The 24618-nt window shown below is 41.0% G+C and overlaps 1 protein-coding gene across 4 annotated transcripts in view; it reads left to right on the top strand.

Moving 5' to 3' along the window:
- Nucleotides 1-24618, top strand: part of ADAMTS3 (ADAM metallopeptidase with thrombospondin type 1 motif 3) — a 163755-nt gene that overhangs the window by 71799 nt on the left and 67338 nt on the right. For all 4 annotated transcript variants that reach the window (XM_084518019.1, XM_084518021.1, XM_084518020.1 and 1 more), the window contains one exon: nt 9455-9611. In XM_084518019.1, coding sequence (XP_084374145.1) covers nt 9455-9611 — 157 coding nt within the window. The remainder of the gene's footprint in view (nt 1-9454; nt 9612-24618) is intronic.

The following is a 24618-nucleotide window of genomic DNA, read 5'->3' as shown; positions in this document are numbered from 1 at the left end:
TTTTTTGTATTTTTGCACGCTTGAGCAGTATGTCAACATTTGTCTTTATTCTTTCTTTGGCTTGCTTTTTGTTGGTGTCTTATTTCTCTCTCATTCAATGAGAGGATGTCTGAAGAGTCTGTTTGCCTGTATTGTTCTACTTGAAGAAACACCTTGATTTTTGGAGGTAAGACGCATGCAAGGTGAGACAGGAGGGCTGATATGTAGCATGGACTTGATACCCTGCCTAAGAGGTTGTGTATTTGTCATGTGAAAGAAGAGTTTCCTTCCCCTGTTTTTAAGGACAGATGTCAGAATGATGGAGGAACTGCCTCCTAAGCAGGTTTGTCAGCTCTTGAAGACAAGCTGCACACTTGATAGCTGTCACGCAAGCTTGCCAAACAGTGAAGTATGTACTTAGGCAGTTCTATAAATATTTGGGCCCTACTCTCCTGACCTTGGGTAGCTAATAGTCCCTTTGCTCCCACTCAGATGGCAATTGATCTGAACAGTTGTGGGCTCCAAAAGTCCTATCATACTTTTTACAGACAACACGTCAGTGTGTTTCCTGATGTCCCCACTACTATCCTCACATTGGATTTAGATCTTACTCTTTTAATCAAACAGATGGGTCATCTTCCTTAGCATGGTCTCCCCAAAAACAGGGGAAGCTGATTGTGCAGGCAGTTTTCCCCTTTCCCACTGAATTTTTAGCTGTCCTTGGGCTGGAAGGTAACTGTCCTGGCTCTTTTGCACGTGGCTGCTTCCCTGTGTGCTGCAGTGAGAGCTGTTACCTTCTCATTTCCACTTCCCTCCTAGGCAGAGTCCAACTGAGTAGCTTCTTCTCATTACTCCATATTTGCAACTGTAAGCTACTGAAGGGTCCAAAGTTGAAACTTTCCTCCAGAGGGAAGGTGACTTTTGCATCCTCAGATCCCTGTGCTTGATCTTTTTCTTCATGGTCTGAGCATTTCTTATCGAGGACTGTTACCGCAGCCTGACTTCATACAGGCAGCCTCCTTCTGCTGAGCAACTCCAACCTGCTTTTTAATCTGCTTCTTTTATTATTGACAGCCCACTCCATTTAGAGATGAAAGCAGAGCCTTGAACATGATGGTAAAATTCAATTTTGTAAGCTTTTAATCTCTCCTCTTTGAAATCTTCACACTACGAACACAGTATGTGGTATTTCTAAGTTGCTCTTTATATTACAGAAGAGTATAAGGATCCTAAGCTGGATAAAAGATGCCTGTAATACAAATGAAGATTGTTATGTAGCAAAACACAGTGAAGCTCTATTGATCATGTATCCCTCATGGTGCAGTGTAATCAATTATATATTGGATGACTGACTTTTTTAGATCACAAAGTTTTCTGCCTCGGGTACAGATAAAGTAGGTCTGCAATGTGTATTCAGCTGGAGCAGTTGCCATTTTGCTAAAAGCCTATATAATAGTGGTGAGAAAGCTACACTGAGTAGGTAAACATTTGATTTTAGGATACCAGGAAGGATTTTATCTCTCTGTTCACTGTATTCAGTATAGTGCAAAGCTCTGGGTCTTCATGAAAGCCGTTGAAAGCAGACAATAAAGCATTTAATCAAGGAGTGTGAGCTCATACAGAGGAATACGAAGCTAGTCAGCATTGCATGGCTTGTGTTTGTATACTCAGTATCATCACAAGAGAGTGGCATTTGATGTTTATCTGCTGAAGACCCACTTGAGCACCAAGTGCACCACTGAACAAGTATTTGCATCCAGTCTCCAGAGCTAACTCTAATCTATTAGACCTGCTGTATCCAATACAATGCAGTGCTGTTTGTCCTCAACTGGTAAAAAACTTTGACTAAAGATGTAATCCCAATTAACTGCCAGAAGAATATTTACATATTGCTCCTAGCTTCTAGCAGGGAGAGGATAAAGGACAAAATAATAATAAAAAAAATATATTAAAAATAGAGGTTTTAAGTCTCGAACAAGCCTGGAGACAAAGGAGTTGGTTAGAGAAGTCTGAATTGAGCACAGAGAGCAGGTATAGTGTGAGAAATACTCTGTTCTTGAGAGGGACATTTAAGAATGTGATCTTTTCTTTCTCACCCAAGTAAAAAAAAAAAAAAAAAAAAAAAAATTGAGAGAGAAAGAAAAGAGGGAGAGGGGGAGAGAGAAACCTAATGCGAACAGCCTTTCAAAGCAGCTTGACAATATCAGTGCTCTTACTCTACACTTGACTCCCACGCATGCCGCATTGGTCTGGGAGCAGCCATGTCACAATCTGTAAATACTTCAATATTATATTTCTGGCTTTCTTAAGGCAGCCTTATGTGTTCAGTTCCCTCACTGTTCAAATCTGGCCTGGGAGAAACGGCTGCTAATTAATGCCTCTGTTCCCCAGAGTATCATGTCAACATTTTAAAAATTACTTCTGCATAGTACAAAGGCACTAGGGGCAAGTTCAGAACATAAATGGTATTATACCTTTGCTGTGGCAGATTCGTTATGTCTTAGAAAAAATGCATGCAACTCCAGGGTTTTCAAAATACAGATAACAGCTGAAATCTAATATTGTGGAGGTAAGTGGATTCATAGATGAAAATAACAGTAAAACCACAAAAACATGAGGATGAAAGCATTCTTCACTGAAAGTGATCAATATATTATGTATTCACTGGCCTTAAAGTCAATGGAAAAATAGTTAAACTGGTTTGAATTCAGCTACAGTTCATTGTAGCTGAATTCATTTTCTACTTAAAAGTATGTAGTGTTAGTGATACCAAAGTGGGAGGCACAAAAACCCCTGAGGCTGAAAGTATGTAGTGCTCCTGGTGATCACGATGCTGGTGTCCAGATGTCTTCCTCAAGAGCAGAGCAGGAAGATGTCCGTGATACTGGCTTCAGTTTCCAGTAGCAACTCATTTACAAACAGTGTTGGGAAATGCGTCCTGAACCTTTACAGCCCAAACTGAAAAACTGAAGACTTCTCCCACTTGTATCCTTTAATATATATATATACATATATTATTTTTTTTTATTATTTTTTTTTCTCTAACTTTGAGCCCTTCTGATTGAAACCTAAAGCTTGCAGGTTTATGTCCTTCAGGAGTCAGCTGTCTCTGCTGAGCATGGCCGGATGGGAATGCCGCCAATAGCTGCTCTAGCTGGAGACTTGTAGAGAAAAAGCAAGAGTGAACTCTTTCCCAGGAGGGGTTTATATGACACTTGGTCACTGAAACCTCTGCTCACGCTCTTGGTGATCAATACACCGGTGTTTTCTGATGAGCAGCACAGTACGGTCACCCTGCTCCCCTCTAAGTGCTCCTTGCTGCTTAGGTTAAGTGGTGCGGCCTCTCTAAGGAAACGGAGTTGGAAGGAGCATGCAGGCAGGCCAGCGCTGCATAGCTGTGGTTGTGCTGGCCCTGCTGCTACCAGGGAACTGCTCACCTCCTGCAGCACGGGGTATTGCATCAGGCCTGGGTTCCTGCTTAGAAAGCTCCTGGGTTGCTCTAGGGAAGAGGCACCGTGTTGTGTTTTGCTTTCCCTGCTCTTTCCCTTGGAGCCCACGGTGGCCACTGCTGTATGAGATCCAGGAAAATCTGTGAACTGGTGCTTGACTCTCCTGGAGCTCGACTCCTTGTACCGACCTCCCTTCATTCACATTCCCAGTTCACCAAATGCTCTGCACGTGGAATTAGCAAGAAAGCAGTATGTGCTGAAGCAGTTAGAAGATCCGATGGAGGCTGGTAGCACAGTATGCCTACTTGGATCTGCTCTAAACATGGACTCCTTGAATCATTTCAGTTGTTTGGTGTTTCCCATTAAAGATTCTGTGCTCTTTCCAAGTATTTATACGCAGGTGGTTGTAATACTTGTTTTCTATTGACAGTGTGCCTGTAGTGTATTTGGTGTAGATCAGCATCTACACCAGGTCAGGTATCCTTCCATGCTAGACGGTGTAGCAACGCAGCATGTGAAGGCAACTCCTGCTTGGAAGAACTTACAGATTTCAGTGAGAGGTGGCAGGGAACCAATGCAGGTAGGGCAGGAGGTGGGAACAATGAGACGCTATTGATGAGTGCAACAATAGAGGTCTTAGCACTACTTTTAACATAACGGCACTACTTTTAACGTAATTTTTGTCCTACTTTTTTCATGGGCAATTTGGCAAATGAGTGTTTTGTAGGGGGATTTGCATGAGGAAAAAAAAGCTGTGGCTTTCATTTTTGGAAACACCATTTCTCCAGTAGGTGAAGACAATTAGAAGAAAAAAAAAAAAGAACCAACTTGCAAACAGAGGTGGGCAGCGGAGACTGGCATCAAGAAGTGAGTGTCAAGAAGTGGCACCAAGAACTGACCTCTAGGTATTCACCCTGAAATGATAGGTGGGATGGGGATACTGTCACAGGTTTATTTTGTAAAATAAATGCACTGTAGGTTTTAAGAACTCAAATCATTTCCTACTCTCCGGTAAAGCTCAGGAGTGAGTATTAGGAGCACTTGATTTGATAATGGCCAATACTGTGACTCGGCTGCCTTGCTGAACAAATGCTTTCACTTTCTGACATTTGAGGGTGGGCTTTTCAAAACACACCTGAGAATTAAATGACTTGCCCTCCTTGCAAACCACTAGAAATGGGGCATTTAACTTCCTAAAATACTTTTGAAAATCCCACCCGTAATGTTTACTCAAATATTGAAGTTAAATGTATCCATTCTTAAGGGTCACTCTACAGTTGTCTGTTGTACTGCTCTGAATGAATGGTTCTTTCCTCTCTTGCAGCTAATACCCTATGCATATTTATACAGAATCATGTTCCCCCTTAAATGCTGTTGATTTTGGCTCAGCGACTCCTTATTTAACCTGCCTTTGTGGGCTAGTTTCTCAAGGCTTTATATCATTTGTAATTCCCTTATTATTATCGTCTGTGTCTTTTTGCATTTGAAAAAAAATCCCCCAGTTTTCCAGGTTTTGTTTTATCAGGATCTTCCAGTAAGAACATGTCCTCTACTGTCCTCTGGGAAATCCTCCTGGGTGGGCTGCCTGTGCCACACTGGATTTGGCCTTGCTCCCAGGCACCTTTTATTACAAACTCAGATGGGACCTGCTCCTGCATCTGCTTAATTCGGCAGAAAGGCTTTCCCTCGGTTCGCTATGCACCATTACTTCTGGACTGGGGAGGGCGGCGAGGAGAGTTGCAGGGATGATGTGGGTTACTGGTCAGGAGCCGGCTGAAGACAAAATTATAGATATTAGGCAGCAGTGGGGGTGCAGAGAAGGTGCTAAACAGAACTCGAGCCTGTTTCCCCTGTGGGACCTTTCAGTGGAGGGGTATTTGCTGCCCTTTTAAAAGCGGGAGAAGTGAGTCTGGAAAAGGCTGAGAAATTAATCCACTTCCCCAAGTCTCAGTCAGGGTTGAAGTAGTGCTGAGAACAGGCGGGTTTATTTCCAGGCCTTCTCAGTCCCTGTGCCACAAAGGCTTCTTTTTGCTTTTGGTAGCTTTGTTGTGTTCTTGTTTAGACTAGTGAGGACAGTTCTAGATAAACTTCACAGAAGCACAGATTTCCAACTGCATCCTTCGGTTGATGGAAATGTTGAACATTACTAATTTGTAAGAAAAAGTAGTAAAATTAATAGCATTCCAAGATTTCAGACTGTGCTTTCCTGTATTGCTCCATAAAAGTGCTTTTGTGGAAAAAAAAATTCCACTACATACTTCTTTCTTGAAAATCCACCACAATCTTTTCTCCAAGTGAGCCTTTAAAAATATGTGCTCTAAACACCTGCTTGCTTTTCTGGCTGGTGGGGAAGGAAATGCTGGGTTGACAGTAGAGTTTACAGTGAAGATTCACTTGGAAATGTAATGCCTGCTTATGCCCCTCTTTCTCCATTCATTTGGAAAACTTAAAACTCTTTATTGATGAAATTTTGGAGAAAAAAATGGAATGGAAAGAAAGATGGATTTTGCATTCACACTTTGGTGTAGGCTGTTAAAATGGACCAAAACTGTTCCTGTTGGTTCTACGCTTCATTTTCCAATGAAAGGAAAAAAAAGGTTATTTATAAAAATGTGTTGGCTGTTGGAGTGTGCTGTGTAACATAATGCCATGATAGTAATTTTAACTCCTGTGTACTCAGTGTCAGACAGAGCGTGTTAGTATTTACACTGTTTGTTGTAGTAGTAAAACACAGCAAGGATGAGTATCTCAAAACTGGGTAAATTTTGTAGTCAAAAGTAGATGAAAAAACATATTGAACTTTCACACAAGTGATAAAAAATCAAGCCTGCAAATGAAGCAGAGTATAAAACAAGGCTGAGAAGTGTGGAAGGGATGAGGAAGAAAGTCAGTGAGTTATGTTGTTGAATAAAAACCAAATGTGTTCCTGTTAATGTAACTTTTTTTTTTTTTTTTTTTTTTTTTTTTTAATCCACATTCAGTTTTCCTTCCTCAGCCCTTTAGGTTTGGCCCTCTGACGACAAAGCCACAATTGCCTGCTTTCCACTGTAATTCCTCCTTTCTCTCTTGGGACTGTGGGGAACACCGTTCTTCCAAAAAGCACAACGCTGCATGTGGTAAATGGTCTGTGCATGCTGCCTTCAGCCTCTGTGAGCCATTTGACGCTGTGTATTTTTAATTAACTTCTCTGCTGCGCCAGGGGGAGGTTGTGACTTGTACTGGAGGTCAGGTCATTGGCCTTGCTCTGGATCTGTGGGAGTTATCGTTCTCTAGGAAACCCACGTTGCTGGTGACCAGTCTGAAATCCGGCCTTTTAGCTCCATTTGCAAATTTTGCAGACCAATTGCATCATGTTCATTTGTGATTGTGGGCCTGAAGCTCCGCAAAGGATTTCCAGTCCACTGAAATTAATGGAGTTATCCTCTTCCATGAGACTGAACAACAGGTAGAGATAAGCAGTCTGTCTGCATAAATACTCATCTCTAACAACTGGATAAAAAAAAAAAGAAAGTCTAAAAGAAACCTCTACCCTTTGATTGAAGTGGCATCTAGCGAGGAAAAGGGGCATGACCTGATCCTGTGTGTGATTCCAGATGTGTGCCAAGGCAAAAGAGACTGCGCTGCATCTTCTACAGAAAAATCGTGTGCTGCAGCAATTGTGCCAGATAACAAGCAGCCCTGTGCTTTGTAGATTTAGATGCTAGTCTTTTCTGCCAGATGCCTTTGCAGGGAAGGGGATCTTTGTGCATGCTGTTAATCTCAAAGTATATACTTCTTCAATTTGCATTTTTTTCTCATGAACCATGATTAGTTTAGCAGGATTAAGTGAAATAGGTTGTTCACTTGGGGTACTTCTCTTATTAATTAGTAATTAGACTTGTAAAATAGCCATTGTTTCTATCTGATATTAATACAGCAGGGTTACCAGTATCTGTGAAGTTAGTAGGAGCCTTTTCAGTAGAAGATAATGACTTGCAGCTTAAGGGGAGGGGGGTGTGTGCAATGTCTTAGGTCTGTCAGAGTGTTTTATGGAGAGCTGTAAAAATGGAAACTGTACTTGATGCTTGCAGATTATCCTTATATTCCTTTCACAGAAAGGCACACCCATTCTCAAAAATACAATTGTAGGCTCTGCAGATTTAACGCAGATGACAAGTATATACATTAAAGCTGGAAAGTGAAGCCAAGCTTCACTTCCTCACCAAGGACTTTGGATAGAACTACATTCAACTCATAGGCAGCAGCTTCATAGAGCACTTTTTTCCTTCTTTTCTCGTTTTTTTTTTTTTTTTTTTAACCAAAAAGTCTTTATGCTAAGATAAGGTATTACATCAGTAACATAGCAACTGTGCATACAAAACTTAGTTCTGCTTAGAGAAATGCCAAGCAAATAAGCCGTTAACATGCTAAGGAGCCTTGTTAATTCCCAGTCTAATTATGTGTACTTACATGAAAAACTGACTTGTGATGCTAACCTGAGTTATTTATACCAAAGATCTCACTTCTCATTGCTATTCATGTAATGAAAAGAAAGGGAAAATATGGTATTTAGATTTATGCAGTTTAGCTAATATTTGAAGAAGTTTATTGACTGAAAAAGTACACAGATGTAAGAAAAGGCACGGAGCATGGAAAGCTTGTGGTGCAATACCCTTTGTGCCATTTTGGATACCTTGATTAAAATATTCATTTTAATGCGCTGTTATATACTTTCATAATTCTGTCTACTTATGTCTGACAAATTATGTAAGTTTGTGCAGAAAATGACTCTGGCACCCTGCAGTCCCACTCTGCCCTCACTGCCACCTCCTCTGCCCCTCAGCAGGGAACAGCCATAATGGACAAGGACAGGGCTGCAGAATCGTCTCTTCCTGTCCCCTCCCTTGACAAAGGGACAGGCACACACGTCAGGAGGATCTGGTGGAGATGGAGGAGAAGTGCCCTGAGAGCCATCCCTATATCATTTCCTTGTGAGGAGAACAGCATTGTATAAAAATAAGGCCAGATGGGTAATTGTCAGTAATTGCTCTGCTGCATTTTATAGTCAGGTTCATGTTTTGTAAGTTAATACCTTTTGAAATCAGCTTGCAGATTGCTCAAAATGTGTATCCCATTGGTGTTTTCCACTGTATTTCTTCAAATGCTGTGTACCTGATTTTCACCCTTTGTGATGTTCCCACTTTTACTGGCTGTGTCGGAATGAGTGCAGTCGTACTGCTCTTCAAGACAGCTTCAGAGTTGAAGGCCTTTACTAAGGGTTTCCTAAGTGACTGTTTCCTTGAGCGTGTTGCCAGATTTCCTTCTCCGTTATTTACTGGGATTTATATTCAAATACTGAAAAGAAATTTTCCCTCCTGAGCTTGAGTCTCTCTTCCCTTACACTGGATTTAGGCAGGTGTGACTACTCTGAGTGTAATTGTGGTAACCACCAGGATCAATCTGCCTTCTCTGTAAACCTGTTGCACAGCTTTTTCAGGCGGAAGACATAAAAAGAAAATAGTCTGAAGGATCATCAATGGCTACATGGTTACAGGACCTAGCAATATGTGTTTAAGTAGGAAACCATATGGCTTCTACTGATTTTAATTAAGTAAAATGAAGGGTCTGAGCCATGAGAGGTTCAGAATACCTCCGAGTTCAGGATTTGCAGCACACAGTGCTCAGCATACTGTACGTGGGTTACAAATTAACTGTGTATAATGTGCAAGTGATAAACTCCTATGTGACTTTGGTCTTGGTTGTGTTTTTGAAGGGGTAATGTCTATCATACCCATACAAGATTTTAACTTAATGCCTCTGAACATGGGCCTCAGGCAGATGAACAGCGTCAGAATGCAGAGGATATCGCCTCTGGCCAGGAGTCCAGAGGAACTACCAAAGTTCCCAGCAGTAATTTGATTCTTACAGTACAGGAATATGCTGAGTGTTTTATACTTCACTCCTCTTGAGATTTGTTTTTAAAGCATCAGGCCAGGCCTTTGGGCTCTCAAGTGACTTATGTGTATGCTTTCTCTCTTCCTCACCAGGCTGGAATGATAAGAACTGATAAGGATGAATACTTCATTGAGCCTTTGGAAAGAGGAAAACAAATGGAAGAGGAAAAGGGAAGAATCCATATGGTGTACAGGCGATCAGCTGTAGTGCAGCACACCGCTGATATGCTCCCCGATGTCCACAGAGAAGGTACAGTACACCTGTGTGCTTGTTTACAAATCCCTTCCAGGTAACTGTAGCCTACTGTAGCTTTTGAAAGAGGCAGTTTTGACCGAGCTGTTTGAAAAGACAGTGTTTAAATATTTTGATGAAATATGACATCAGTGTCAGGTACACAGTTCCTCTGCCAAGAGCAGCACTTGTGCATGCATCTAGGAGGTCAGAACCTAGCCATGTGGTGTTCTCTCAAGAAATGCTGCAAAATGCTTGTTGTTTTTTTTTGCTCCTTAAGCCAAGGGCAAAGTTTGTACAGATTTCAGCTGAAACTAGTCTGAGCTCTGCCTAATTTGTTATGGTGTTGTGGGACATGACGTGTTAATAGAAATGCTCACATGACTTCAATATTCTACGTTGTTATTAAGGCTTGCTTGTCTGTACAACTTCTGTTTAAAATCTGGGTCTTATTTATTTCCAAGCATAGCTAAATTGTGCCAGTGACTGATAACTGTTTTCCTACTACTACTGGCTGCAATTAATACCGTTTGAAAGCAATTGTCTTGATCAAATATATCCTTTGACATATCCAAGAGTTCTGCTGGGTCTTAAAGGTCATATGGTTGATCAGTTGATCCACCTGAGAATAATTACCATGTGGTTCAATCCATTCCATTGCATGTTTTTTCCTTCCTTTTTTATTTTCTACAAATCCTTACAAGCCATTGCATTGCGTAGTAAATGTAGAATTTTTTTGATGCTATGGATTAAAGAGCAGCTCGTCTCCCTTTCAGTAGTTTACCTTCTTTCAGCATCTCTTAGCTTCTCAGATTCCTCTTTGTACTTCCTTGTGTTCATATGTTCTTGCAACTTAAAAGGGTTTGAGAACAAATACAACACCAGAATTAGAACTTGATACAAACATTAAATGGAGAGTAGTGAGCACTTCCTCATCATCAGTCCTTAGGGACTTAAATTATTTGGTGTGTTTTTGTAGTCCTGTTTCTGAAAAAGAGGTAGGAATTGCCAGCCATTTCAAATAAAATCCTGTAACATTTCTGTTACCTCATCAGAAGGCAAGACCACGCTGCTGACAGCGGTACGGCATGGCAATATCACAGCAGGCCCGGAGACCAGCAGCAGTCTGTACCATGCAGGCTAATCGACCTAGCTTTTCTCTGAGCTCTGTGCTGTCAAAGGTACTTTGCTTTTGGTACCCAAATGAGGTCATTCAAACATTGCTCATGCACCTCTGTCATATGATTGACTGAACAATGCCAAAAAAGCTTTTACAATGACAATGGGTTCAGTGCTACGTTTCTACCTTGAAACCACCTTGTTGGTTAGGCTTGCAGAGTCAGACCGGTCACACCACAGTATGTTTTTGATGATGGAGCTTCTGGGTCTGCTTTGGTCAACACAACATCTTGTTCCTCTACAATTTTTCATGTGCTCACAGGCTTTATTTGTACATGCTTTGAACTCACAGAAGCCTTTGCAAATTTCAGGTAGCTGTGACATGAGGAAGGTTAACTGGAACATGTGATAGCTGAGGCAAAGTATTCACAGCTCTGTGGAAGAATTTGTAAATCGTGATTCATAATATATGTAGATTAAGGAGACAGTGAATGATGAGTCCTGCCTGAGAGTCTCTGAATGTTGTTTGGCATGCAGTCAGTGTCTTGAGGGTCTTAATGCTTTCTGTTGTTTTTGTTTTTGTTTTTGTTTTTTTCATTTTCTCTTGTTTGGTCAGTGGGAGCACTTAAGAACAGCAGCTACCTTTTTGTGACTAGTCGTGATCCTCTTAGTGTCAAAGCCTTGTGTCTGTAGCTGATTTCTTGGTGATCAAGAAGTTCAGGCTGTTCCTTGTGGATCACTTTATTCCATCCTTTGGCAAAGGAGATCTGTTTCTATGATGCTGAGCGTTGTTATTTTAGCATTTGTCTGGAAAAGATCTATGCAGTACATAACAGAGCCTTTCTTGGCAAGGGGAACCAAGAACCACAAAGGCAGATGTGGATATCTGGAGGGCATTCAGTGAAAAAGAAGCATCATGAAATGAAGCAGAACTTGATCAAGATACATAGACATGCTTCCCAGACTAAGGGAACTTGCTATGCCACTGGATGATTCTGAAAAAGGTACAGCTTTTTGCTTCAGATGGAAATGGAGGATAGGAGAGAAGAGTTGCTTGTGTCTGCCACTGGAGTACAAGGCTTGTCAGTCTTGTACTGAAACAGCTGAGTGCAGCGTGATGTTTCTGGGAGCACTCTGAAGCCTGGTTGGTGCTGTAGAGAGCTGGGCGGTGCAGATCCTGGGCTACCAACTTGTTCGCTCCTGGCAAAAATGAACAAGCTGAAACCTTCGATTATGGTATGATCCAGCAGTCTGTGTTCGTGGTAAATTCTGGTAGGTGCTTTACTGATGTACTACACAAATGTTTCTGTATTTCAGCTTGCCTGATGTAAAGTCTTCTGATGAGGGAGCTCCACCAAAGCTATCACTTTGTCATTCTTTCTGTGACTGATATATTAGCATTTGCTTCCTGGCCATCTGCAAGATATTCTCTTCCCTCCCCTTTCTCCTATAATTTGTAATGCAAAACCAAGGAAAACTTTTGTTCGCCTACTTGTCTACCACTGTGTTTGCAACTGACTTGTTGATTGATGTGTTTTGAATTTGAAGTTCCTAGAAGTAACAGCCACAGATTCCTGGATGACTCACACACGTAACTATACCTAGGTGAAAGTGCCTGGTGATGTCAAGGTATGGCCCAGTCCTGTAGAACACGCAGCTTATTGGGGTAGGAAAAGGGGAGTGGGGAGAGTGGGGGGGTGCCTCATAGCAGATCTATTTTAAAATATTTTAAAAGAGCTCTGTTCCTCTAAGACACCCAGACTATTCCATTCCAAAAAGTTATATTCCCAGGTAACGCTTGACCTAACGCAAAGGAATTTCCACTACCAAAGAACCAATGTCATATGGACTTTTTAGTTTCTATGTGTACAGAATCCACCACAATGTCAGTTTTGCCGATCAATTCCTTTACTGTGAGCTGACTGAAAACATCATGTCCTTACCTGTCCCTGTGAGCTAGAACAAGCTTGCAAGTCTTGGTAAAGTGTCTTTATAGTACACTTCTGGCATCCTTTCTAATCGGTAATATACACAGAAAAACTCCCCTTGATTTTTGCCCTGCCAGACAGTTCAGTGTACTTCCTACACAGCTCATTTGCAGATCCAAAGTGGTCAGAGAACCTCTCGACAGTCCATGTATAAGAATGCTGACTCCCTTGCTAATCCTGGCGTAGATAAGAGAATGATATGCCTGGGCTTTTGTGAGAATGCTGTAGGTGTTTCAGTTGCTATTGGTATCTTGAACTTTCTCCCAAGAGGGTTTCTTATGTGTTAAATAAGTTTTCTTCTAGAGGTGAGCTTCCACTGATCTGTAATTTTCAAATCTGTCTAAAGGTCTCCTTTTCATGGTGCCAGGATGTAAGCCACTTTCCAGTCTGCTGCGAAAACTGCAAGTCTGTTCAATCTTTCCTGGTTTTCATTGAAAGATGTTAGATGGAGGCTGCCAAATTTTCCCTTCTGGTTTCTTTTTGGCTGGAATGATTTCTCTGCTTTTAACTTCATAATTTTTAATTTCATAATTACTAGCTATACCCAGTTATAGCTATTCCCAATAGTGCCAAGACTGATCCTTATTACACTGTTATCCTTAGTTGTATAAGGTAAACTGGATCCTCGTCTACACTGTTGTTTGGTAGTTCCATCTTGGCAGGGAGTAGGCACAGGAAAGCAGTAAGTTATATTGGCTTTACCCTTATGTCTTCAAAATGCTTCTTTGAGATGCAAATACCAAGGTAAAAGCAAGCTGCTGAAGCCTGTGGAGCCCGAGGAAATGCGTGGCCCACATGATGGGTTAACATAGCAGCTCTTCTAACTAAATAATTAGTAAACATTACTCAAGTTCACAGGAAATCTTTCTAACTTACTTTTGACAGCTTAGAGCTTTTATGCACATTTGAGTTCAGGAAATACATCTGCATATTATACCACTGTGAAACAGCCGTGTTTAATCAGTCTAGCTCATACAGATTCATGAAAATCTTTCTCGATCTCTCCTGCCCCTGTCCTCCACTCAGGCCAGAGGCAGAAATGAAGAGTACAGTCTGCTGGCAGTTTAGAAGTTCAGCCGCATCTTTAGCCAACACAGATGAGAATCCAAGTTTTAGTAATAGATGACAGATGACTCAACAAACTAGATATTAAGATAAAAAAGTACATAAAATTGTTGTTATCAGTGAAGTGGGAAACATTGTGTAAAATCCCTCTACCACAATGAAATAGGATATACTGCATTGTGTTCCCTCTAAAAGAAGTCAGTTTTATTTGTAAGATACTATTACCATAAAAGCTTTCAACCCCAGCTATACAGAAGAGGCTTTCAGTCTCACAAGACATCTGGTATTCCTGCAGGATTTTATAACATTTGGGAGTTTGTTGGACGGTTTTTCAAACAAACAGATAGAATGAGGTTAGGAATTCTAAGTCAAAAATATTACCAGCTTAAGATCAAGATATTAGCAGTGATTGCAATGTAGTGGAGTTTTTATCAGTTCATGTACTGTGTCCTCTTAGAAACAGATAGACATGTATGATCTATCTACCTCTCTTTCCTGTTTTTATTACGATTATTTGTGATAAAATTTCAGTGAGCTTTCTTGGAAAGGTGGGAACCATAAATCTGGCTTTCTGGAGAAGATATTAGGATGCCTCAAGCTATTGGATACTGTGGGGTTAGCGTTCCCCCTTATGCAGCAAAGTAATCTTACCCTCGAAGCAGCACCCGGTGCTGATTCCAACTTACCGTATCCATGGCTATCTATAGCCTCTTTAGGGAATGATGGCTGCTGTGCACCACTGTGTTGTTTTCATCGTTTGCTTTGTGGAGTGATCGTTTTCAATTAACTGCATTAACTCACAGGTTTAAGGAATGATGTTTATCTGCCATATGGCAGGCAGGTTTTGTTGTTGTTTTATGCTTAGAAAATGCCCCATTTGCCTACACCCTCACCCTGTGAGATCAGGGAAATGTGGATAATTTCTCCATTTTTTGACAGCCTGGTGGCAGGAGTGTTTTATTTCTATTTCATGGAGTGTTTATTTTTATTTCATGGATAATCTGTCTGCTAATTCAATGGATTTTTTCCTGCTTTATTTGTCAGAGCCTGATTTTCCTTCTGCTAATGTGAGGCAATGAAGGCACTCACATGGAATTTAGTAGGATGACCCCAACAGTTCGTGTTAACATAAGTACAAAAAAAAAATCAAAATGAATTGGTACCTGTAGTCTCCACTGCACTGGGTGCGCCAGTTTGCTGCTTTGAAATTCTGAGCCAGTTAATTCTGGTTAGTGCTGCTGGACAGCGGAAGCTTTTCCTCTTCAGCAGGATGGTAGCCAAGGCCTCCCCTGGGAAGTCCTAGCCATTGAAAACCACTTTAATATGGGAGGAAGTGATACAGCATCAAGAAACATCAAGTGGATTTCTCCCCTGGGAATAGGAAAGAGGCTTAACTATTCTTCCTTGCGAACAACTGGGTCAGATGAGTTACACAGAAAACCATGTATAAACTGGTCAGTTTATAATGTTTAATGTCATCTTGACCTGGAACAAGAATTTCCATACCATATATGCAGAATACATGTACCGTCCTGTGTTTTTTTTTTGTTTGAATTTGAGAAAATGACTGAAAATTTGTATCAGTGTTCAGAAGGGACGTAGAATCAACTACCGTGCACCTGGTAGCAGAATATGAATGAAGAAGTACATGCTTACAGCTAGTGTCAATGAGTTGAGACAGGCTGCTGAGACTGCAGAGGACCTCCTAATTAGGTTTAGAAGGAATATGTGGATTTCTGAGTTTCACAGAAATTTCCATTTAATGTAGCATGCTTTCCTCTGGCTTGTGCTAGGGGAAAAAGGCATCCCAGAAATGCATTTATTGACAGTGGGGACTTTATAGCCCAGAATCTTAATGAATCTTTTCAGCTTTAGAAAAGGAGATAAATGACAAAGATGACAAACAAAGAGAGGAAGAGGTATGATTTCCACAGCCAGCAGCCTCTGACCATCCATTACTCTGGCAGGTGGAAAAAGGGGCAGCTCCTACATGTAGTTTGAGCTATAATGGGTTACCATCTTTAACTTACCGGTTACTCTTAAGTTGAAATGAATAAGCTGCTTAGAGAATAATTCTGTTCCTAAATATGACTACGTTGGCATTATCCATGTCTGGTACTTTATCTTGAAGGTGGTTTGTGCAAGGCTCCACACTGTTTCTGAAAATACGTAAGTAGTTGATATCCTGTATCAGCCATACGGAAAGCTCTGTGACTTGGTTAATGCAGACGTACCTTGTGGGGCAGCATCTTGCAGGATGCCACCAAGCACACGTTCTGCTCTAGCATTTGGTTACTTGGCAGGGTTGCTGGGGAGCAGAAAATGTTCTGCTTGCTGTGTGAGTGCTGATGCTCAGTAAGAAGTCTGCTGGACCAGTAGGAGGGAGTACGGCTTCTGAAACTTTTTTTAAAGGCACTTGAAATTTGTTTTTAAGCATTTGAGATGAGCGTCTGTTTAGGTATAGTCTGGAAATCCTATCATAGAGCAGGACGATCTCTAGAGTTCTTCATGGGTGTAAATATGCCTGATTGTCTCTTAACGGCTTTTCCATATTAGATTGCCCTGGGATGACATTTTGTGAGCTCCACTTCCCCAGTAATATAAGTCTTGATCCTAAAGATACTGAACATCTGTGATTCTCATTTTAGTTGAATACTACAGGTACTCAAGATCAGTGTTCACGTCATGAGTGTTGTTCCCAAATAATGTTTGTTAAAGAAAAAACACTTATTCTTAAGGGCAAAAATAAACAAAGATAAAAAGATTTTACGTAGAGGGGTGAAGGTTCAGGGGGGAAGAGGGGGAGCAAGCTATGCATACAAAACTGAAAAAAAACAAAACAAAACAACAGGAATATATGAGACTGTCATGTTAAAACGTTATTTAAATAAATCTTTTAAGATTTTATCACCAAAATACTGTTTCACTTAGGAATGGAAAGAACTGCTCTCTGGACAGACCTGAGCTGGAAGGCTTTGAAAGCATAATAATGATATCATTCTGTCTGGACAGGATGAATAGAATCTGTCCTCCTTTCTTAATAAGCTGACAAACATCACTGAGATGTGCGATCATTAACTTTGTTCCTTGAAAGCATTCAAGAAACAATAGAAACAAGCAAAGAACTGAAGAACTAGAATCAAATTTGCACACAGGAGGCCTTCTTTGCAAGCTCTTCTGAATCAGGATCAGGATTATGGGAAAAATAAAATCCAAATCGTATTTCTCAAGAATGTAAAAGCCTGATCCAAGTCCAGTGGAGTCAGTGAGAAGACTCAGATTTACGTCAGTGGGCTGATGAGGCAGGTTTTGGATCATATTCTATTTGAGCTGATCACAAAGAGTTTGATTTATCTTTCCTCCTGTTCATTCATTTATTATTTTTTCCATGCACTTTCTTTTTATATAGTATAATGATGACAACCAACCTTTTAGCTTGGAATTTACACAGCATGTTAATGTGCTCAAAGTTTTCCAATTTTATTTTCCCTTTCACATTGTAGTATTTTTTTAAATGACAACCTATTCACCCAGAGAGCACTTCAGATTAAAGTATTTTTGTAATTACTTCCTAACAGTGGGAAACAAGGAATAGGAGCCTTTATCTCCCAGCTTCCTTTCAGAATTTTCATTTTCCCTAAAGAACCAAAGTGCTTGTGTGGCTGATGGGGTTGCCATGGCACTGGGTTCAAGTGTCTTTGTCCCAGGTGGGAAACATGTAGGAGGAAGAAATGATTTGGGAATTGCTCCTGGTTGCTGGGGAATGAGACCCTGGAAAAGAAGGTAAAAGAATAGGAAGACTATTGCTTGCTTCAGAGACCTCCCTGAGCACTTCCCCAGGCACATTAGAAATTCTTAGAACCGTTGTGCCAGAAGGTGTCTAAAGCCTTTCTTAGCAGAATTTCTCATGACCTGTGTTCTGATGGAGGATATTTTAGATACTGCACAGCACACAATACAAGCTTGTAGCACAATAATGGGAAAGATGGAAGTGATTTCTGTGGAGACTCAGTACAACACGTTTTGTTTGTAACATGTTACCATATAAGAATTCTTCTGTAAGCGGTATTGGTGGCAATAACCTCTGTATATCTTCATCTGAAGACATCCTTTCTCTTTAACCAGAGCTGCTCAGGTAACAGTTGGCTTAATCAAAGGGAAAGGTAGTCAACAAAGTAGTTTTTCAAACAGGAGCAGCACCATGTGGTACAAAGGAAAATGAGTAATGGTGATGGATGTATTTACAATACGTGGGGGGAAAAAGAGAGAGGATCTATGGAGGAGGAAGAGTGGGAGGAAAAATAATGAAAAAAGCATCAAGCACATCTAGAAATAGAAGTAGACAAGAAATACCTTTGTCTGCAATGGAATTAGAGCCCTCTCCAAGGGTTTGAGTGGGTGTGTTTGCACTGCAGACAGAAGTGTAGTCTCATCCTGCTTAAGCATAACCTGAAGTAGATTTAACCTCACTTGCATGGATATCAGTGTTGGTACAAATGTGGAGTCAACTGCTAAGTGCAAATACAACTAAGAAGCTGAGTGGGTTCTACAGAGCCACCATTGCTTTGGTCTCAACCCAGAATGCTCCTGGTGATTATGACCCAGGATGTCCATCCTCTGTATGCTTTCATACTGAGGTATGGGTGTCTAGCCCTTGATTAGGCTTCAGACCTGCTTTCTGTGTCCTCAAAGTTTACAGTTGGGCTTGGCCCACTTGTCCTCAGATGGAATTTGGGATTTATCTTGTTCTTGGAAAGTGTCTTGGATTTAGTATTTCCTGTTTTTTCCTCTTTTTTAGTGGTATCTGTCATCAGAGACACATAGGGAAACCAGACAGTTGGGTGCAGAGTTGAGTTAGTGAGATGTTTTTCCTCTCAGGCTGAGCTAGTGGACTTGGTGTATTTCCACTAATGTGGTGGGCACTGCAATTTAGCATCCTGTTGCCAGAGTTCAGTGATGAACACTCGTGTCTTCATGTGTGCAGGCTATTTACACCTAGCTTAAAAAAAATAAATTAAAAAAAATCAACAAATAAACAAAAACAGTTCTTGCTTTATGTGAACATCCAAAGTTTCTGACGTGAATGGAGGAAAATTAAGGTGCTTGTTTGTAGGCTGTTCATTAGATGCTGTCTTCTGAGATGCCTCTCAGTTTCCCTGGTGCATTTATCTGTTTGTCCTCTGTAGCTCAAAAGTTCATAGGATCAAGGCATAGCAGCTCAGTAATTGTTTCTTTTTAAAAAATAAATAAATAAATAAAAAATCTCCCAAGAAGGAGATGCCAAAACCTATCCAGGCTCCTGTTCCAGTGTTTGGTTACCCTCATTACAATTTTTCCCCTAATATGTAGTTGGAGTTTCCCTAATTATGACTAATATTCACGACCTATCATCCAACAACAAGTTTTTGAGAAGAAATTATCACTGTGTCTAGAAGTTCAGTACGCAGTGAGGTAGCTGGATGTTTCCTGGTATAGTCACCGTCCAGCCTTGCCTTTTCAAAATTGATTGAACAATTGCTATACATTAAAGATTGTGTTAATATACATAAAGCATTTGCTTTAATTATAATGATACATTAGCAGGGATGAAAAATATTTGTACATGTAGGTAGTAGCTAACTCGCAGAGAAAATTATCTACTGTAACCAAACAGGAGATTTGTGGCAAAGCAAGGAATAGAAACATGTACTATAAATATTTTTCCTCATTTTTTAAAGATTGATAAGACATAGTGAGATGTATTGAAATTGTATTCCAGGTACATTCAAGAAATTATATTAATTAAGTGCCCTGCTTTAGAGCTGCCGCTCTGCTTGTCAGCAAGGCTGTGACAAAGAGGCTCAGAGCCATGCACAGCTTGGGGAAAGAGACCTTTCAAGGTAGCAAGATAATTAAGAAAATTATAAATAGATATACGATCCCTGGTCTCTGCTGTGCAGGCTTTATCCTGTTTGCTCTGAAATGTGTATGAGTGAAAGAAAACCCAGACTTTTTAGAGCTGAATAAAAGCTTGTAAAACTTTTTTGAGAAAAAAAAACTTGAGCAGGAATGGATTAAAAGGTGCTAGAAAGTGACTTATATACTCTGTCTCTCTGAGGGAGGTTACGCTTACCTCCTGACGATGGGAGTAGGGACATCCATCTGTTTAAGTCGTCTTCAGTTCTTGGCAATAACAAAGGAAAATTATTCTTAAATAAAACCAAGGATAAAGGCTTGATTCCCACCACAGGCACCCAAAGCCAGAATAGTAAAGCACACACAAATCTGTATGAAGGGAAAAATGAAAAAAGAGAAAGATCAGTACATGCAGCCATTCCGAGGATTGTGCAGCTTCCCAATAAAAATTACACATGCACCCAAATTACACAGGAAGAAGATAACATTTGACAAATGGTGGTGGTAATGGACAGCAGAGTTTTTTTTAAATATTCTGTAAACAACAGTTCCCATGTGAGGGGAGCCTGTTTGGATTACAGATGATATTCTCACAGCAATTTCTAAGGTGAAGTCACACCAAAGTAAGGACCACCCTTACGAAGGAAAGGATAATATTGATATAGATAAACTCCAAGTGCTGGACAGCACTGCAGAACCGAGTTCCCTAGTTCAGATGCAAAGTAGCTTGTTTCAATTGAGTTTGATAAGAAAGATGCACATGGGAGAGTTAAAAATGCTTTGAAGTTGGCTAGGTAAGATAACAATGAGAGCAGGGGGGTGAGGGTCGGGCTACCCAGTGGTGTATGTGGGATTTGTTCTGCCAGCTCCGGCCAGTCATCTGCCCTTCCCCAGCCCTTCACCTCGAGCTCTACAACTGGGTTAAAAAGGAGGAGCTTCACTGAACCTCAGCATATGTACCCGGACAGTTGTTGCCTGAGAAAACACGCTAATTGGAAGCAGAAGGGCTGCCTTATCAAGATGAGTTTATGTGAATTAGAGGTCAGGAACATGAGGAAATGAATCCTCCTACAGCTCGCGGGGGCTTGTGCTTGTTTATGTGTTTTACATGTGCATCATACAAATTTAGTACTGAAACGGGATACTATGAAAGCACCAAGACACTCTCCTTCACCTAAAGAAAATGCTCTTTTTTAATCAGTCTAAGTTCTGCAGGTCGATTTTTCAGCCTATGTCTTTTATGGGACAAATAATGAGAATATAGCAGTTTGTAGTGCAATACAAAATTGTACTTTTCATACCACATGACCAGTGCTGGATTTTTTCCCTCTGAAGTTTATGGAGTTACTGCATTTTTTCCCATTGTGAGATATCTCATGTCAGCTGGTTTGTTCCTCAGTATATTCTACAAAGATTTTAGAAATACAGACATAGGTAAGAATCCAAACCTAGGGGAAACTAGGCAACTTCAGTTAAAATCTCCAAAAATTTCTGGATATTACATCGTCATGTTGCATAAGAAGGAAAACTGATCTCAGGTGTACTTTGAGCAATTTTGAAGGTTCCCAGAGACTGGCTGGCAGCCAATGCTCCTCCTTTCGGTAGAACCTTTCCTCCGGTTTCCTCATGGGGTTCAAGCCACATGGGGTTCAAGCGCAGTAATTCTTGCAGTACTGTGTGTTTAGCATCGATGCCCTTCAGAGTTCACTGACTGCTTCTGTTTGTTCTTCTAAAGCACTATGTAGATGAGTAAGTAATCTTGTTTGTCTTATGCGGGGTGACACAGCATTGGGCAACTGAAGCTGATCGGAATGCGCACAGAAACGACTAACGTGAGAACATCCTCGCAGTTAATTTTGCTCCCAGTGGACTGAGTTTCTTCAGATCCATTTCTGGTTTACAGAAATACGTAAATCTTTCCAAAATGCAACAGTAAAACATAACGAAGTAACAGCATGACCCAGCTGTTGTTTGCTGTGAAAACAGTGTTTTTTAATTTATTTATTTTTTTCCAGAATGCCTTGTCTAATAATTCTTCTGAGTATTCCAATAACATGGGATAAGAATGTCAAGATAGGATTCTGGAGGTTACTAAAAGACACACAAGTCTGAGTCTGCAGTTTGAGTTGGAAAAGAGAAAATTGCTATCTGAGGGAAGTTGGCTTCTCCTGCGGTAATGACGGGGAGGGGCTGACCTGTGGGAAATCTGGGTTAGACTCCGTCAAATACTGTGTGGTTTAGGAAGAAAGCAGGGTGCGTGAGGAAGAGGTTTATTGGCTTGTGCTGTTAGGAATAGCTAAGGAAAGCTTTCTGTTTGTGTGCTTTCCTTTCTAGTGTGACTGGCAGTGCCATTTTTTAAAAATTCCCTGGAAAAATGAGAACATTTCGGGAGAGATGCAAGTGAAGGCTCTGGTATGTCTCGGTGGGGCTGTTTGTATCCTTTGGAATCTCAGCACTTCCTACAGATAAAACACAGGCTGCTTTAGCTGCAAAGTTAGTGACGTGCATGCCAGAGAGCAGGTTTATCCCAGGCCAAGATAAAGTAGCTAAATGACTCCTGAGACTAATGAAGGTAGAGTTGACGCTCACTTTTCTGACCCTTTCTTATCGCCCTCTGTAAGTTGAGAAAGAATAATTGTGCCCGCTTAGCACGTGACACAGTTCAGAGGCCTTTCTCATACTCAAGTATTTGCTCATGCATGACTTGTACAAGGAAAAGCTCTCACTTCTGTTGTTAATGGCAAACAACTCAGTCCATCAGGTGGCAAGGAACAGTAAGATTTTCCTTCTTCTCCCATATTTCTGCCTGGCCTACCTAACCAGGCACCTTGGATTCATGTACTTTTATCCTCCAGGGAGAGCAGGGAAGGGTGCGATGTGGGTACGGGCTGCACTGAGGGGCTCGTTTAGCTGGGCCAGACCAAAGGACAGATGAAGTACTGCGGGGCCAGGTTGGCACCAGCCGTGCTCTGGGAGCAGGGGAAGTGTGAAGGACTCCCGTGTGCTTCTCCATTGCACGGTTCTCTGGGGTGTGTTGGGATAGGCGCACTGCCAAAAAAAATCTTGCTCAGTTCTTAAACATGTCTTAATCTAACCCAGGCCTTTTGTATACCTTTAAATGCTCTTTTTCTCCCCACCTTCTTTTACAAGAAAGTGTACAGAGAACATGCTGTGTATTAAAGCATATCTATCTAAGTGTGAGGTGGTGCACCTGCTCATCCACTTCAAACAGTTCCATAGACCCAATGGACATAAACCTTCAAGACCTTGTTTCTGGTCTTTCTTAACTTCAGTGCATGGACAGCTGCTCTGGTGTCTGTTTCTGCTTGGGAACTGATCAGCTATTGCTAAAATTGGACGGATTCTGGCTCTTTACCTAACTTTTTACTTGCTGCAGGACCAGAACAGTTTGGATATTTTTCCCGAATAAAACTTTGTTTTTGCTTGCTGCTTTTATCCTAATGGACAGCAGGAGAAATTCTGCTTGTGTCTTTGTAAAGGCTGCCAGTAGACTGTGAATCATGGAGCAGCTAAGCTAAAAAGGGTTACCATTTGCCACAGTCCTGTGTTAATGAAATTGTCTTACAGAATTAAATGCAGTGGTCCAAATTAGTGTGACCTGTGTATTCAAAAGCATTTGAGACCTCCATATAACATGGTTGTTTGTTGCCTTGATGGTAGGAGTAAGTAATAGAAAGTGCTTTTGTTCAGGAAAAAATGTAGTTGGGCTTTTACTTCCTCAATGATAAACCTGTTAGTAATGTTAAAGAACAGGTAGTAACTCTGTTAATTATTTTTGAAAGTCAAAGAATGGTGTGACGGTCAGAGACAGGTTTGTGGCTATTTCCTGCCTTGGAGCATCTTATTAATCATGTTGGCCTGAAGTTTTTGGGTTTGTTTTTCCCTTTTATGTAAAGGTGGTAATAGTTTACTGATGTAGTAGATACTGTTTCCTTTGATTCCATCTCTTCTGGAATGTGTTTCAAATTTGTGCAAAGTGTTGGTTATCCTTCTAATTGAGAGGATCCACACAAACAGATACTCAGGGATTTTACTTTTTAGGATGTTGGTTCCGGCAGTCCACCATTTGTGTCTGCAACAATTGACCAAGTGGGAATGAGCTAATGATTCAGGAAAAGCCTTTAGGGCCCAATTCGAACCAGATATGTAGGAGACACCGTCCACCTACCATGCAAAACTGGCCAGACTGCTACTCAGCATGTGCAGGATAACAACAGTTCTGGCTAAGGGCTTGCATGCCCAGCCAATACAGAAGTGCTGGGAGCAAATGTTCTCAAAATCGAAGGCTCCTTTGTCCGGCAGGGCATGCTGAGTCATACCAACTCTGCCTCTCCTAGCAGCTCAGCCCTTTTGAGAAAGAGATATCAAAGCACATAGATTAGAGAAGGCTCTGGGGAACAGCAGCTGCTGCTGACGAGGTTCCTTGGGAAAGTGGCGTGAGGAGAACCACAGTGGTTCTCCATGAATGAATATCTGAATGAATATCTGGATGAATATTGCAGTCCTTGCTGGAAAGAAAGAATAAAAAAAAAAAAAAAAAAGGCCAGCGTTGCCAAGAACGATGACTGGCCCTGAGGAAGTTGTGGTTTTGAGGTGGTTTGTCCCTTAAAGAAAAAAAAAAAAAAAAAAAAAAACAAAACACAAAAAACCCCCCACAACTGTCCTGTCAGAAGCAAAGCCGGTCTTTCTGTCCCTCTCTTTTTCAGATAGCTGAATAAAGTCTGATTCTTCACAAACTTTTCATAGCAGGAACTGGCAATGACATGCATAGGCTTGGTTACTTCAAGGATGGATCTGGTCTTCACCCTGCTGCTTAGAGCTGTTCTGCTCTCACTACTTAGTGCTGCATAGTGACAGGGTGATTGGGACATTTATTGTCATGTTTTGACGTGGGGGAGTTAACCGGGAAAGCTTCTCAAGGGAGAGCAAAGAATGAG

The sequence above is a fragment of the Aythya ferina genome (genome assembly GCF_964211825.1).
Source record: "Aythya ferina genome assembly, chromosome: 4".
Taxonomy (NCBI): Eukaryota; Metazoa; Chordata; class Aves; order Anseriformes; family Anatidae; genus Aythya; species Aythya ferina.
Note: the sequence above shows the minus strand (reverse complement) of the source record. Positions and strands in the feature narration are given on the sequence as shown.